At 44.3% G+C, this 15414-nt stretch overlaps 2 protein-coding genes across 4 annotated transcripts in view; one reads left to right on the forward strand and one right to left on the reverse strand.

The window, feature by feature from the left end:
* The window catches only part of tirap (toll-interleukin 1 receptor (TIR) domain containing adaptor protein), a 311479-nt gene that overhangs the window by 218721 nt on the left and 77344 nt on the right, over nucleotides 1-15414 (reverse strand). The window lies entirely within an intron of this gene.
* tespa1 (thymocyte expressed, positive selection associated 1) lies at nucleotides 318-15194 on the forward strand. Of its 3 annotated transcripts, XM_052039971.1 has the most exons (7): nucleotides 318-501; nucleotides 1373-1473; nucleotides 4625-4768; nucleotides 9210-9266; nucleotides 10734-10773; nucleotides 11658-11866; nucleotides 13155-15194. In XM_052039971.1, exons 3-7 carry the CDS (start codon nucleotides 4636-4638, stop codon nucleotides 13820-13822), a joined length of 1107 nt encoding a protein of 368 aa, XP_051895931.1. In that variant the 5' UTR covers nucleotides 318-501; nucleotides 1373-1473; nucleotides 4625-4635; the 3' UTR covers nucleotides 13823-15194. The 3 variants fall into 3 exon arrangements, with proteins under 3 accessions (XP_051895931.1, XP_051895930.1, XP_051895932.1); XM_052039970.1 differs by lacking the exon at nucleotides 1373-1473; XM_052039972.1 differs by lacking the exons at nucleotides 1373-1473; nucleotides 9210-9266.

Raw genomic sequence — 15414 nt, forward strand, 5'->3', positions numbered from 1 at the left:
GTTGTTGCAAAACATCCTGGAAATGGTGGTTGTTTCATTCCGTTCCAGAAAAGTAGAAGTTTTATTCATGTTGCTCTGAAGTATTTTATTTATATATAATAATAATATATAATAATAAAAGAAAATAAGAACAACAGAAATGAAATTTTTAGGTCATCATTTTGTGGCTCATAATTTCTTGCTCTGTAATTTTCTATTCACTTCCGCAACATTATGCAGGCAATATATAGCAGATATTATACACACAATACAGATACGGATGTTGTGAGTCTATGTTGAGGCACACACACAGGAAATGGTTTAACAGCAGCGGTTAGACTGTCAAATTTGCTCAGCTTCCTTTTTCCTACTCAGAATCCAGGCTTAAAAGTTAGTTTAGGTTAGAGGAAACCGCCAGTGGATCTGTGACGGCCAGCCCGTGTCTCTTGTAACTGAAGTAACGGACTACACTAGGAAGCCACATGTTCTCAAGACGGCATAAGACAGAGGGGTAAAATATAGGTAAGTGAAGCACGTTGAGTGAATTGCGAAGCATTGATGAAAGACGGAGAGGCCTGCGTTGCTCAAACTATCATCCAATTGTTAGAAGATCCACAAGGTTATTTAAAAGACATTATCATTACTTAAAACATAGGAAGCCTTAGAATGCTTTGTTGATGAGAGAAAGACAGCTGCCACATTAATCAAACTAAACAGGGCAGATAGGCTCCAGCCCACACAATCAAATGAAGGAGAGCTTGTCTTTGTTCAAACATGCAGCCTTCATAATAAGATGGTAAATTTATGGCACAGATGGAAATAAATAGGTATGATCTAATACCCATGATATAGGTGCGGTTGCAAAGTGATCAAGGTTGGGAATTAAATATTCTAGAATGCCAGACTTTTAGAAGAGGAAGGCAAAATGGAGAAGGAAGATATCTAGCCCTGATAATAAAGGATGAGATCAAGGCGGTACAGAGGAAGGAACGTAGCTCAGAAAATCAAACAGTAGAATCAGTTTGGTTCGAGCTAAGAAAGGACAAGTGACAGGAGACATTGGTGGGAGTGGTAATGTGGGGGATAGTTTAGTGGTGAGGCATAGCCCTATTGTAGGGTAGACAGACCCATCCTGGACAAATTATCATAATCTTGAAGGACCTATTAAGTTAAATTAAATTATAGAGAGCCACTACTCTGTATAAACTAACTTAACGTAGAGAGAACCTACAGTGCTTAAGTGTTTACAGTACAGAAAAAAAACTATCCTATTCAAAGTATTATAGGATCCACTCAAATTACTATAGGTAGATAACTGGCTGAAGTTGCAAAGATGTAGGGAGTTGCTACTATGCTGCAGATATTATAGTTTATTTTATTTATTTATTTTCAGGACCTCGGTTCCACTGGCAGGTCCAGCATTCACTGCCCCTGTCTAACTGCCTTTGGGAATGTGGTGGTGAGCAGCTTCCTAGAAGCACTGCAGATTTTTAGGTAGAGGTGCTCCCACAGTGTTGTTGGGTGGGGGGTGGGGGGTGGTTTCAGGACACAGGCACAGTGACGATTAGTTTCAAATCAGAACGGTGTGTGACTTGGAGAAGGACTTGCAGATGGTGGTGTTCCCATGCGCCTGCCGCCCTGGTCCATGTTGGGGTAGAGGCTGTGGGTTTAGGAGGGCTGTCGGAGGAGTGTGGGTAAATAACTGCAGTGTACTTTGTGGACGGTATGCATTGCAGCCATTGTTTATGAGCGGTGTAGGAATGAACATTAACAGTGGTGGATGAAGTGAGGGATGGTATCGAACTTGATCAGGGCAAGTGGAGAGGATTCATGACACACCATGAAGGTGGTGAAAAATCTTTGGAATGTCAGCAGACAAGCTAACCTCTGATCTGCTCTGGCAATCGCACCATTCATGTGCCAAGTCCAGTCGGGTTCCTGGTCAAAAGACATTGCCAGTGTGGGACTTGGTGATGGTCATGCCATTTAATGTCAGTGGCAGGTGTTTAGGCTCTCCCTTGTTGGAGGATAATATGGCCCTGCCATGTTCAAACTAACATAGAGCAGGGAGACCTTGTCCTGCTCAAACTACAAAAGAGCACAGGCCCTCCCCGGGTTACGACAGGGTTCTGGTCCTGAGAACTGGGTAGTGCAACAACCTGACAATGTATAAAAACAGGCCAACCAAGGGCAACATGTTGTTGAACCAGGGCGTTTCACTCAACCATTCCGATTTTTCTGCAAGATGCAGCTATACTGCAACAATAAGACAGCCCCAGTCTTTCCAAACGAACCTTACAGGCACCATTTTCATAAATCTCTTTCGCTCCCTCCCTATGTCTTCACATCCTTTATTGTATGTGGCAACCAGAATTGAACACAATAATCAAATTGAGACAGATGAACGTTTTGTAAAGTTTCAGCATGACTTCCCTGCCTCTGTTGATGAAGTCCCATGTGACTTATGACTTGCTTTCTCAACCCGCCCTGTCACTTTCAATGACTTGTACAGGCCGTTCCCAGGTTACGAAGAGCTGACTCCTGGACACCTCTACATGTGAAATGCTCACATAATATTATTACATCCAAAAGACTTATGTACATACATACATTCATTCCTACGAACAGCAGAATCAGTTTCCTCTGTTGTGGGAGGGGAGGGTGGAGTCACAGCAGGTAGATGGTGCTGGTGGTGGAGGGTGCCAAGTGCAGGGTGGGGGTTGGGAGGAGGAGCAGGCTGGGGAAGAGGTTGTGGTGGTGGATGAGTAGCTGAGACGGGAATGAAGAGGAGTAACCAGGGATGGGGTGGGGGGAGGTGGAGGAGAGGGGAGCAACAAAGCAGGCAAAAGCAAACACTGCAGTTGCTGGAAGAGAAAATGCTGGAAACACTCAGCAAGCCAGGCAGCATCTGCGGAGAGAGCGACAGAGTTACTGTCCCAGGTCAGTGATCCTTTGTCAGCAGTAGACAGAACCAGGAAAGCTTGAGGGCAGGAGACGGAGAGGGAGTGGGAGAGGGAGAGGGAGGGAGAGGGAGAGGGAGGGGGAGAGAGGGGGAGAGAGGAAAATGGAGAGAAAGAAGGATTGCAAGAGAACAGAAGATTGCTGGGGAGAGCAGCAGAGAGGGGGAGGTAGAGAGCAGCAGATCAGCAGAGAGAGGGGAAGTCAGCTAAGAGAGGATGATTGCAGCAAAGGAGAGAGCAGCGAATGAACATAAGAAATAGAAGCAGGAGTAGGCCATTCAGCCCATTGAGCCTGCTTCTGTACACAATAAGACCATGGCTGATGTTATATCTCTGTGCCACTTTGCTTGATCCCTAGTATATAAAGAGACCCATTGACCTCTTACCTGAAACGACTCGCTGACTGAGCCACCATGGACCTTGAGTGTCAAGAATTCCAAAGCTTCACTCCGGGTTAAGAAATTTCTTCTCAACTCTGCCCTGAATGACTGACCCCTTATTTTAAGGCTATAATCCCTGGTTTAAGACATCTCAGATAGGGGAACCATCACGCCTGTGTCTACTCTTTCAAGCTTTTTAAGAAATTTGAATGTTTCAGTGAGATTACCTCTTATTCTTCCAAACTCTGTAGACAGTAGGCCTTCCCGTTTAATTTCTCCTGAGAGGTCAAGACCCATGATTCAATCCGATCAACCTTGGCTGCACTTCCTCCACTGCAAGTATATCCTTCCTTACATAGGGAGACGAGGTTGTATTCAGTATCCAGATCCAAGGCCCTATGGAATTTCACTGAGGTATCTTTAATCTTGTACTCAAATCCTCTTGCAATAAGGGCTAACATGCTGTCTGCCTTCCTACCTGTTGTATCTGCATATTAACTTTCACTGATTCATACACAAGGACACACCGGTCACCCTGAGCAACACCACCTTTCAGTCCACTACTTCCAGGACATTTTCTGTGTCTTCTTCAATGAAGGCAGACAGAAATTATTTGTTTATTTTCTCTGCTACTTCCTTATACCCCAGTGTAATTTCTCAAGCATCAGTTTATAAGGGACTCAAATTATCTTGGTGCTTTCTTCCATTTTACATATGTAGAGAAGCTTCTACAGGCCACGCAATGGTTCTCACTAAATTACTACCATTTTCAACTTTCTGATTCCATATTAATGTTTCGTTTCTCCTCTGCAGAATTCTAAGATTTTGCTTTTTGATTTTTTTAACAACTGTACAAGCCTTTTCCTTTAACCTAATATTGCCTGGTCAGCCACAACTTTTCCTGTTGTAATTTTGTCCTTTAAAGGGATATATATTTGTTGTAAAGTATGTACCAATTCTTTAAACATTAGTCATTGCTTGTTTGGGTCATAGCTTTAAATGTAGTTTCCCAAATTAGCATAGCAGGTTCACACCTCACATTTTGCTTCCTTTAAATGTAGGACCCTGGTTTTGGATTGAATTAAATCCAAGAAACAGAAGGTAAGTAGCAGGTAGAAAGGGGAGTGCAGCTGGGGGAGGGGAGATGAACAGCAAAGAGAGGGAAAGCTGTTGAGAGAAAGAGTTAGCAGAGGTTATAGTTTGAAATAATCTGGGCATTCCGAGGTTATAAAGGACACTTCAGAATTTTGAGCTGTTACTTCATTGATCCCTTGTGCAAACCCTTTAGCTGAGTTTACTTTGCAGAAGGTGACCAGATGGAGGGCTCACCCCCTCAACTCCCGCCTACCTGGGACAAAAACACCTCCAGAAAGCGGAGAGCCTGGGCTCAGAGCAGAGGTCAGTGGCAGAATGTGGAAGAGAACCTCGCAGGTACAGCCTCCGGTCCAGGTAAGAACATAAGTGGAAGCTGATCTCTTGGTTGGTCCATTGACCTTTCTGTAGCACAGCCCGCGCGCAACATTTCATTTGGCTGACGTCTTTATTTTGTTGACTTATGGTGTCGCTTCTAATGGACACACCTAAGTACCCTTGAGATGGTTGTGGCGAGCCTTCTTAAATTACCGTGGTCCTTCTGGTTGAGATCCTCTCACAGTGCTGTATGTAGGGAATTCGGGAACTTTGGCCTTGGTTTGGTAACGATGTCATGTGACTTGGAAGGTAACCAGCAAGTTGTACCATTCCCAAATTCAAGTTGTCTTTGTCCTTCCAAGTGGAGATGATGGATTTGGGAGATACAGTCAAAGAAGTTGCAGTGAATTAATACAGTGAAATTTGTAGATACCACACACCAAAGCTACAGGGCAGTAGAGGAAGATGTTCAGAGGCACAGATTGAGTGTCAAGCAAATGCACAGCTTTACTTTGGATGGTGTTGAGCATCTTGGCTATTGTTGGGAGCTGTGCTCATTTAGGCAAATGGAGTGTGCTTCATCACTCTCCTAAGGCTTGGGGAAGTGGGGTTCTGACTTCCCAGCCTCCACCTACTCTCTTAATCAGTGTCAGAAAACAAATTGCTGGAGGAACTCAGTGGGTCAAGCAGCATCTGTGGGGGCAAAGAAATGGTCGATATTTTGGGTCAGGACCCTGCATCAGGACTGAGAGTGTAGAGGGAAGACAGGCAGTATAAAGAGGCGAGAGGGAGGGTGAGACAGGGGCTGGCTGGTGATAGGTGGATCCAGGTGAGGTGGGGGAAGATGGAGCAAGGGGGAAGGAGAGACAGAGGCTAGAAGGTAATGTGGAACCAGGTTAGGGAGGGATGACGGGCAGATGGACCCCTCACTTATCTATTGCAACACAAATGACTCCAGCTAATCAACTGTAGTCCAATGCTTTCTATCAACCCCCACATATAATGGCTGCAAAATATTACCTGCCCTGCCATTTCTATCTTAAAATAGTTGTTCAGTTTAACCAATTCTACCTCCTTTCGCTGCCATTCTGCATTTACCTCCGCTGCTATCCCTTCTCTCCCATCTCTCTGCTCCGGTAACCTTAACCTCAGTAAAGATCCTTACCACCAAGGGTTCCGGGCATTGGCCACCTCCAGCAAGACAGAGTCTAACCATTGAGGGAGAGCGGAAAGGATAAAGTCTGAGGGGGCAAGTGAGGAGCTGAGGGGAAAGTAGGGATGGGTTTAAAGAAGAGCTGCAAGGTGTCCTGGAGGAGGCGCTTGGATCCCAGTGGGGAGTAGGAAAGAGTCAGGGGGCAGGGGAAGTAAGAGCCTGGGAAGAGGGGCATGAACTTTCTCACACAGTGGGTGGTGGGTACGTGGAATGAGTTGCCAGAGGCAGTGGTTGAGACAGGTACAATTACGACATTTAAAAGACATTTAGACCAGTATGTGGATAGGAAAGGTTTAGAGGGATGTGGGTCAAACGCAGGCAAATGGGACTAGCTCAGGAAGGCAACTTGGTCAACATGGACAAGTTGGGCCGGAGGGCCTGTCTCCGTGCTGTGTAACTCTACATAGGATGTCAACACAGACACTGGCCTAATAGCTCGATGCCAGCGTTTACACTCCAGCTAAGCCACCTTTCCTCATTTAAACTTATAATGATGACCCTCCATTCCCTTCTCCCTCATGTGCTCATCCAGCCTCCTCATTAAAAGCCTTTATATTATTTACCTCAACCACTCCCTGCTGTACCTGCCTCCACTTTCACAACACTCCTTGGGTAAAGAAATTTCCTGATAGGATCCCTTGCTAATTTTTCTTTTTTGACTAGCTCTGGTTTTGCTTTTCTCCACAAAGGGAAGCCTCTCTGTTTCCACTCGATCAAAGCTTTGAAGTAGAGCAAAAACCTGCAGATGATGGAAATCTGAAATAAAACACACACACACACACATACACACACACACACAACACATACACACACAAAACACAACAGAAAACACACACAAAACACACACAGCAATACAAATATGAACACGGCCACACACACAAACAGACACATGGATACACACATACAGACATACAAACACACGAATAGACACACACATATACACATGGACACAGTGCATGATTTAGTGTTTGTGTGTCTCTGTATGTACATTGTGCATGTTTGTAGGTATGTGTATGTGTGTGGAGGTGGAGGGTGGTAATGAAGGTTAGGGAGATCCAGGTGGATGGTTGTGTGCAGCAAATGCAGGTAGAGGCAGTCTGTACCCATGAGAACAGGTTTTCAGTGCTGTGGCTCTCACCTTAGCATATTTCATCAGTTGATTTTTTTTGATCTTTCTCCCTACTCCTTGAGGCTTCTTGCCTGGACACCTGCCACCTACTGCCAGCCACGGCAGCCCGTGATGGCCTTCCAGACCTTTGGTGTGCAGCATCTCTCTCTGGGCAGTGATATCATCAACCAATAATTCAGCTACCCTGTCTGTAAACCCTAAGCCTTTCCTCCTTCCATCTGCAGCCACCCTCTCATCTATGGCAGCATCAGTGTCTCTTACTGTAGTGTGGCTGCCAAAGACAGTGTACCTTTAAGTGCTGAAGCTGTGTGTGCCTTTAAGGGCTGTGATTCCAGTGCAGAAAATTACCAGCAGCTGCTTGAAGTTGAGAGGAACTATCGGGAACCACAGCACTTTCCACGTGGCTTGTGGATCCACATGATCATCACAATCTCAGGTCACCCAAAGCTGGCAGGGGGCAGCACACAGCAGTTTTAATATTCTAGTGATGGAGCTGATGAACTTCTAGACCAGAGTCTCCACAGGAAAACAAATCCAACCACACTTAGAGAAGCGTGTGAAGGTCCTCCAGAGAAGATGAAGGATTTCAGCTACAAGTTTAGATTGGAGAAGTTGGGGCTGTTCTCCTCAAAACAAAGAAGTGAAGATGATAGAGGTATTCAAGACCATGACATGGTTAATATGACCCTGGTGTTTGCCTTATCTGTTCTGTACCAAAGAAGTTAAGGGTGTTATAACAGAAAAATAAAGCTGAGAATAGGGAGAATTTCAAAAGGCAGGAAAAATTGACTCAGCTAATTGACAAGAAGAAAGAAAATAGAATATGAAATTAGCAATGGGTATAAAAATAATTATAATAGTTTCTACATGTAAAAAGGAAGAGAATAGAAAAAGTAAACTTTGGTTCCTTGGAAGCTGAGACAAGGAAATTAATAAGGGGGAACAAAGATCAACAAACAATCTGCTGGAGGAACTCAACGGGCCGAGCAGCATCTGTGGGGGGAAAGGAATTGTCAACGCATCAGGACTGAAGGGAAATAAAGAAATGGAGAATAAAGACTTTAAACACAGATTTTGTACTTGTCTTCACAATGGAAGATACTAAAAGCATACTAAAGGTAGAAGGAAATAAGGAGGCAAAGGGAAGGAAGGGACAGTCACTACCACTAGAGAAAAGCACTGGGCAAACTAATGGGACCAAAGATTAGGGTTAAGGTGGCTACCTGAATCACACCCCCTCATCTGTGACTTATCTCTTACGTTTTACTTATCTGTTCTGTATTTCTCTTTCCTGGTTCAATCACATGGTTTCTCTCTCCATTTACCTAAAGTGGCCATAGACATCTTTCTGGCAAACATTTTTTCCTTTTTGTTTATTTATGCTACCTTTTCCCTCAGAGCTCTCCTCTCTGTTTACTGGTACGATTCTTTTAGCCCAACTTCATTTCCTTTTGCCTGATCCCTCTCTTCGGCAGCCTCTTCTACCCAACCCCCCATGTCTTACTCATTTAAGATTCCGTTGGAAGTCCTGGTCCCTTTTTTTCCACCCTTCAGTTTAAATATATGTCCCTAGTTCTTAAACCACTGGTAATGGAAAAGGCAAATACCAAGTCATGTAAACTATGGCATGGTCTTGAATACCTCAATCATCTCCTCTGCTTTATTTCAAGGAGGACTTCCCCAATTTCTCCAGTCTAAACTTGTAGCTGAAGTTCCTCATCTTCTCCACACCCTCTGGAGGACCTCTTTAGGTTCCTTTAAGTGTGGTGACCAGAATTAAGTATAATACCCAAGTTGTGTCCTGACCAGTGTTTTATACAGGTTCAACATAACTTAACGAAGCACAGAAGATGCCAGAAATACTCGGTAGGTCAGGCAGCATCTGCAGACAGTTAATGTTGCTGACATTTCATTCATGTGGCAGTGAAGCTGGGAGTGGGATTGGGGGTGGGGGTGGGGGTGGTTGCTGTGGAGGGGGGGGCACCAGAGAGAGAAAAGAGAAGGTCTGTGATAGGGTGAAGATCAGGAGAGGTTGAATGACGTGATTGCTGGCGGTGGTGGTGCCTGCTGAGAGAGGGTGGTAACGGCTGGAGAATGCATAATGTCTCTCTTGAAGATGCCTCCTGTTTTTGCTGCAGATGCAGGTTTGAGTGCTGTGAACAAAGCTGAAGATAACCTTAGCATTCGAGCCAAGGGTAAGTTTCCATTTTCCTCTTTGCTGGAGCAACTTGTCCATCAAACCGTAGACTGGAAAAACACGGCAGTAATCCATTCACGCCCTTTTCACTTCTTTGGAAAGTCAATTAATTAACTGCACTCCCTCCTTCTTTCTCCACAGTCCTGTATGTTTTCCCACTTCTAGTATTTATCCAATTCCTTTAGGAAAGCCTAAAGTGCATTTATTTCTATACCCAATGAGCCATTGCATTTCTGAACAGATCAACTCACTCCACGTGAACTATTTTTGCTCATTTTTTTTGCACTCACCTTAAACCTGTGTCCTGTGGATCTGATGCTTCTGCCACCACAAGAAGTTGCTCAATAGTTATGCTTTCAAATCTGCCGATGAATTTGAACACCTCTTTCAAATTTCATCTTAACCTTCGCTGTTCCTAACACAACACTTCTCCACATATGGCAATCATAAAATTGTCACAGCACAGAGCAAGGCTGTTTAGTCCATCAGGTCTGTGCTGGCTTCTCATGGAACAATCATGTCGATCCCATTCCTCTGGTCTTACTCCATAGCCTCAAGTGCAAAACCCTGCTTTCCCCACCCCTACAGCAGTGAATTCCAGACCATCACCACTCCCTGTGTAGAAAAAGTTTTCTCACGTCATCATTGTATCTTTTATCCAAATTATTAAACCGGAGCTTGAACTATTGGCTAACCAGGACAGCTTCCTGATATACAGTATATTCTCACAAAGTCATGGTTCTGTATTCCATCAAATCTCTTCTGAACCTTCTTTGCTCCAAAGGGAACAACCCCAGCTTCTCCAGTCTAACCTTATAGTTGGTAATTGGTTTATTATTGTCACGTGTAATGAGGTACAATGAAAAATTTTGTTTTGTATGCCATCCATATAGATCATCTCATCACATCAGTACATTGACGTAGTACAAGGGAAAACAATAATAGAATACTATAGTGTTACAGCTACAGAGGAAATGCAGTGCAGGCAGACAATAAGGTGAAAGGCCATGATGAGGTAGATTGTAAGGTCAAGAGTCCATCTTATCGTACAGTATTCTTACAACAGCAGGACAGAAGCTGTCCTTGAGCCTGGTGGTACATGTTTTCAGGCTTTTGAATCTTCTGCCTGATGGGAGGGGAAGAGAGAATGACCGGGGTGGGTGGGGTCTTTGATTATGTTGGCTGCTTTACTGAGGCAGTGAGAAGTGTAGACAGAGTCCATGGAAGGGAGGCTGGTTTCCGTGATGCGCTGGGCTGTGTCCACAACTCTCTGCAGTCCCGGGCAGAGCAGTTGCCGTACCAAGCCATGATTTCATGCAGTTGCACATTTGAGAGCAACTGACCTACTGCTTCAATGATGTGAAATGCTCTCAATTCCCCAAAAGTGGAGAAAACAGAAAATCCAAAAACCAAGCAGGAATACGCATCTAATGTCAACTGAATATTTCTTTACTTTCTCCCTCAGGCACTGTGTCACGGAAACCGAGTCAGCCAATGTTATCATGGTAAGTAGAGGCTGAATTCACTCTGCAGGTTGCAGGCAAAAGACATTGTAGAGTTGGTATGCTTGGGAGGGTTATTATGAAGCACCGTTATCATAGGATTGTAGGGAACCCCCAGATAAGGGCAGCACAATGGCTCACTAATTAGGACCAGTGATGAGGTTCAATGCTGGCTTCCAGTGCTGTCTGTATGGAGTCTACAAGTTTTCCCTTTGACTGTGTGGGTTTCCTCCTGACGCTCTGGTTGCTTCCCACATTCCAAAAGATGTGAGAACTTGTAGATTAATTGGTCACTGTCTATAGTGTGTAGTAATGAAGCCAAATGCTCTGGTTTATCAACAAGATAAGCATTAATGCTCACCAGCTTATCATTTACCTGTTTCCTGGGACTTCATTGCTTGGTTTCTGCTGTTGATTTTGATCACATCCATTGCTACTCAGCCCATATGCCTCTCGTTCCTGCTACTTGCCATCCACCTGCTGGACTTTTCTCTACTGGTCCAACTTTGGTCCACTGCCACTCTGATTTGGGGTGAATACTTCACCAGGAGGTCATGGTATTTACAGTGTACAGTTCTCTAAGAAGAACATGATGTTGACATAAATTTCACAAAGAAGTCATTGAGACTTGCTGTATTTCCTTCAAAGAACAGGATGTTGACATTTACAGAACATAGATTCTAAGAGATAAAGGTCTTGATATTTAGCTTGAATAACTCCATTGAGAACAGAGTGTTGAATTTACAGTGAATGGTTCCCTAGAGAATTGGTTATGGGGACCTCTGGTTTCATAGGAAGAACTGGTTATGAGAGTCACACTGCTTGCTGGAGGTTAAGTATAGATATTTGTCACGGTATATTCACAGTATGGTTATTATTTTTTCCAGTATCTCTCAAATACTGGAATTTTACAAGGAGGATCCTGAAGACATTCTGTATAATCTTGGCTTTGGAATGGAAGAGCCAAATATCACAGCCAAAATCCCATCCCGCTTCTTCAGCTACACCTCTCATGCGAAAGGAATTAACTTCAGGGTCTTTTTAGAAGCTCAGGTGAAGAGGCTGGGGGAGGAAAATCCCAGCTACACACTGGCAAGTGAGTTACAAGCCAATTTCAGGGATAAAAGTGCATCAAGGCTTATCTGTCTGTGACTCTAACAGAAATTGTTCTGCAACAGAAATTGATCCCTCTAACTTTCAATTTCTCCAAAGTTCTTACCTCTTAATTCTTCCATTGATAATCTGCTGCCTTAACTCTACAATTGATGATTTTTTTTGGAAAATTCTCTTACCGATGTTCTAATTGCTCTACTTTCCCAAATACTGCTCTGGTGGTCTGTCACATTGATGATCTAGAGCTCAAACTGGTCCAATACTGCAGTGATGCAATTCACCAGGTCACACTCTTGCCCAATGACACTAAGACTGGTGTTCTGGGGTAATATATCTTTATTAGAGGCTCTCGTGCTCAAACTGTACCATTAATGCTCTGGTGCTCTACTCCCCTACCGGTCTCTGAAGCTTTAATTTCAGCATTGATATTGTAGTGCTTTGTCTTCACCACTGATGCTTGAGTCCTCTAACTGACCATTGATTCTCTGGAGTTGTAACATTACCATTGATGATCAGCTGTGATTTCCAGTGTTCTGACTGCACCATTGAAGCTCTGGTGCTCTGACTGTATCATTGAGTCCCTGGTACTCAAATATTCTTAACTCAGTCATTGATGTTTCAGTGTTCCAAATCTACCACTGATGATCTTGTGCACTGACTCTGCTATGTTCTGGAAATTTAACAATTGATGCCCCATTGCTGAACTACCACTGCACTACTGCTCTATCCTTATCTTTCTACCTTCTGGTGCTCTAAGTCCACTATTGACACTCTGTTACTCCCTCTCTACTGAACTATATCTATTACTGATACTTAAATGTTCTAATCCAGTGGTGATGCTGAAGCTCAGGTGAAGAGGCCGGGGGAGGAAAATCTCTCTGATTTCCCAAGTGTGTTATCTAGTGCAGCCTGCCTGAACCATTCAAGCTCTAGTGCTCTAACTCCATTGACATTCCAGTGCATTAAAGCAACAATTCATGCCCGAAAGTGACTGTTGTAGTGCTCTCCCTCCACGATCAATTCCCTGGTGGCTAAGGACCACCACTTTGATATTCTAACACCACCAGTGGTGATCCAGCACTCTAACACTGCCATTGTTTCTCTAGTGCTGTCAGTTTTCTATCAATCCTCATTGCATCATGCTGCCGATGCTCCAGTGCACCGACGCCCTCTTTCAATCTCCTGTGCACTGAGTTGTCTATTAATGCACTGGAGCTCTGACTCCATCAGTGAAGCTGCAATGGTCTAACTTGTTTGTGCATGTTTTCTAGGTCGTTTCCGGCAAATTGAGGTTCTCACCACCATGGCGAATGCCCTGACCTCCCTGTACTCCCGTGTTTCCAAAACACCAGTGACGAAGATTGGCCCTGTCCACGAGTTTTCCTTCAGTCCTGATAAATCCAACAAATGGCAGGAAGGGAAGCTCCCGGGTGGCAAAGCAGTCCAGAAACTGAGGAAAACAATTACTAAGTTATGCTTGTATGGAGCGCCCAAGGAGATGGAATATTCAAAGCAAAAGAAAGAATTTGCAAGCAAAATGGCCTCAGGACTGGATCAGTCTCAGGAGTGCACTATGAAGACAGACTGTGTGAGAACTGAGCCTCAAGGCTCAGGAGAAGTTTGTGAACAGGCCTTCAGTTCAAGAGACAGTGAAAGATCAGAGTCTCCTTGCCCGAAGGAGGAGGAAAGTCAGCACGCTAACGACGCCATGACCAAAGAGACGTTGAATGTGGATACCGGGAGGTCCAAACATCGCCCCGTCAGCACAAAAGCACACCAGACTCCGGAAATAGAGATTCCTAATGAACAACTGGAGTGTTCTAATCCTGTGCCATCACCGCCAGAAAGAGACGCTGTCTCCAACTCTGGTGGGTCAGAGGAGCAGCATGTAGATACACAGGAGCAAACACATCTCACTATTTCACCAGAGCAACCATAGCAACTCAAAACATCATCTGAAAGTCCAGAATATTGTGCAAACTGATGTTTTGTGGGGACATCATACCAAAGTATAAGGGTTGATCTAGAATCCTTTGAACAGTCAACAACAGGTTTCATGGGGATACACCTGATGAGAAACTAATGTACTTCACATCAACAGGGAGTCAGATACAATGCTGCTTCCCACTCATCACCAGCCTGGACAAAGAAACTTTTTCTTCCAACACAAACCATATGTGTTCATAAAAAGGAGGCAAAAACAAGAGGAACCATTAAGGAACCACAACCAGCATATTGCAACAAACAATCTGCTGGAAGAACTCAGCGGGTCGAGCAGCCCCTGCAGGAGGTAAGGAATTGTTGATGTTTGGGGTCGAAACCCTGCATCAGGATTCAACCCTGCATGAGACTCAGGTTTAGCCCTGATGCAGGGTATCGACCCAAAACGTCGACAATTCCTTTCCTCCTACAGATGCTACTCAACTGTGTTCTTCCAACAGATTGTTTATTGCTCCAGATTCCAGCATCTGCAGTCTCTTGTGTCTGCACTGTTAATGAGCTGGTTTCCAAGCAGCAAGGGTGGTGGTGTGAGAATTTGACATTCTCCATACGAGCAGATGTTCACCAACGCTTAATGATCCATAAAACTGTAGGATAGCAATTCTGCACCAGGTCCTTCAAAGAAAAATCCAGTTACTTCCCTCATCCCTGTTCTTATCCCAAATCCTTGTGATTTTTCATTATTTTTGAACTTTCCTGCTGAATCCATATCCAAGACCAGATCACCACGTCCCCATATCCTAACACCCTTTGCAAAAATGATTTTTTTTATCCTCACATCACCTCTGGTTCTTCTTATTAACACCTTACTAGAAGAGAAAAGTAAGGTTTCTGCTGCACTCTCACGAGTCATCACCTCTTCTAAAAATCTCTGGGGGGCTTTGTAATTTACAGTGGTAACTACACAGCGGTAAATCAAAGCAGTAGGTAGAGCTGCTGCCTCACAGCTCCAGTGACTCAGCTTCGATCCTGACCTCCAGTGCTCTCTGTGTGGAGTTTGCACGTTCTTCCTGTGACTGCCTGGGTTTCCTCCAAGTGCTCCAGTTTCCTCCCACATCCCAAAGACGTATGGATCAGTAGGGCAATTCGCCACTGTAAGTCGCCCCAAGTGTGTAGGAGGGCAGTGGGATCTCGGGGGAAATCGGTGAGAATGTGGGGAGAATAAAAGGGGATGAGTGTAAATGGGTGCTTGATGGTCGGCATGGATTCAGTGGGCTGAATGGCCTAAGCTGTATGATTCTGTGACTCTATGACTTCATAATTACATCATTAGTTGTAAAGTGCATTAAAAGACTTATTTTTTAAAATGGTACAGGCTTAGCAAGAGTTCCTGGTTTTTGCACTAAGTATCTCTATTTATAAAACCAGTGATCCAATATGCTTTGTGAACTGCTTAGTTAGCCTGCCCTTCTGCACAGACACCTCCGGTCTCTTGCATCATTCGGCCTGCATTGCTTCTGCTCGTTCTTCTTCTCAAAATAACTCATCTCTAAACGCTGACTTCTGCCTGCCGTGTCACTGCCTTTTCAC

Source organism: Pristis pectinata, chromosome 27 (assembly GCF_009764475.1).
Source record: "Pristis pectinata isolate sPriPec2 chromosome 27, sPriPec2.1.pri, whole genome shotgun sequence".
Taxonomy (NCBI): Eukaryota; Metazoa; Chordata; class Chondrichthyes; order Rhinopristiformes; family Pristidae; genus Pristis; species Pristis pectinata.

Excerpts from the sequence above, each read along its gene's own strand:
- tespa1 (XM_052039971.1), top strand. The coding sequence starts at position 4,636 with ATGGAGGGCTCACCCCCTCAACTCCCGCCTACCTGGGACAAAAACACC. Across the intron at positions 9,267-10,733 it reads CCTTAGCATTCGAGCCAAGG|GCACTGTGTCACGGAAACCG; the intron begins GTAAGTTTCCAT and ends TTTCTCCCTCAG. Across the intron at positions 10,774-11,657 it reads AGTCAGCCAATGTTATCATG|TATCTCTCAAATACTGGAAT; the intron begins GTAAGTAGAGGC and ends TATTTTTTCCAG.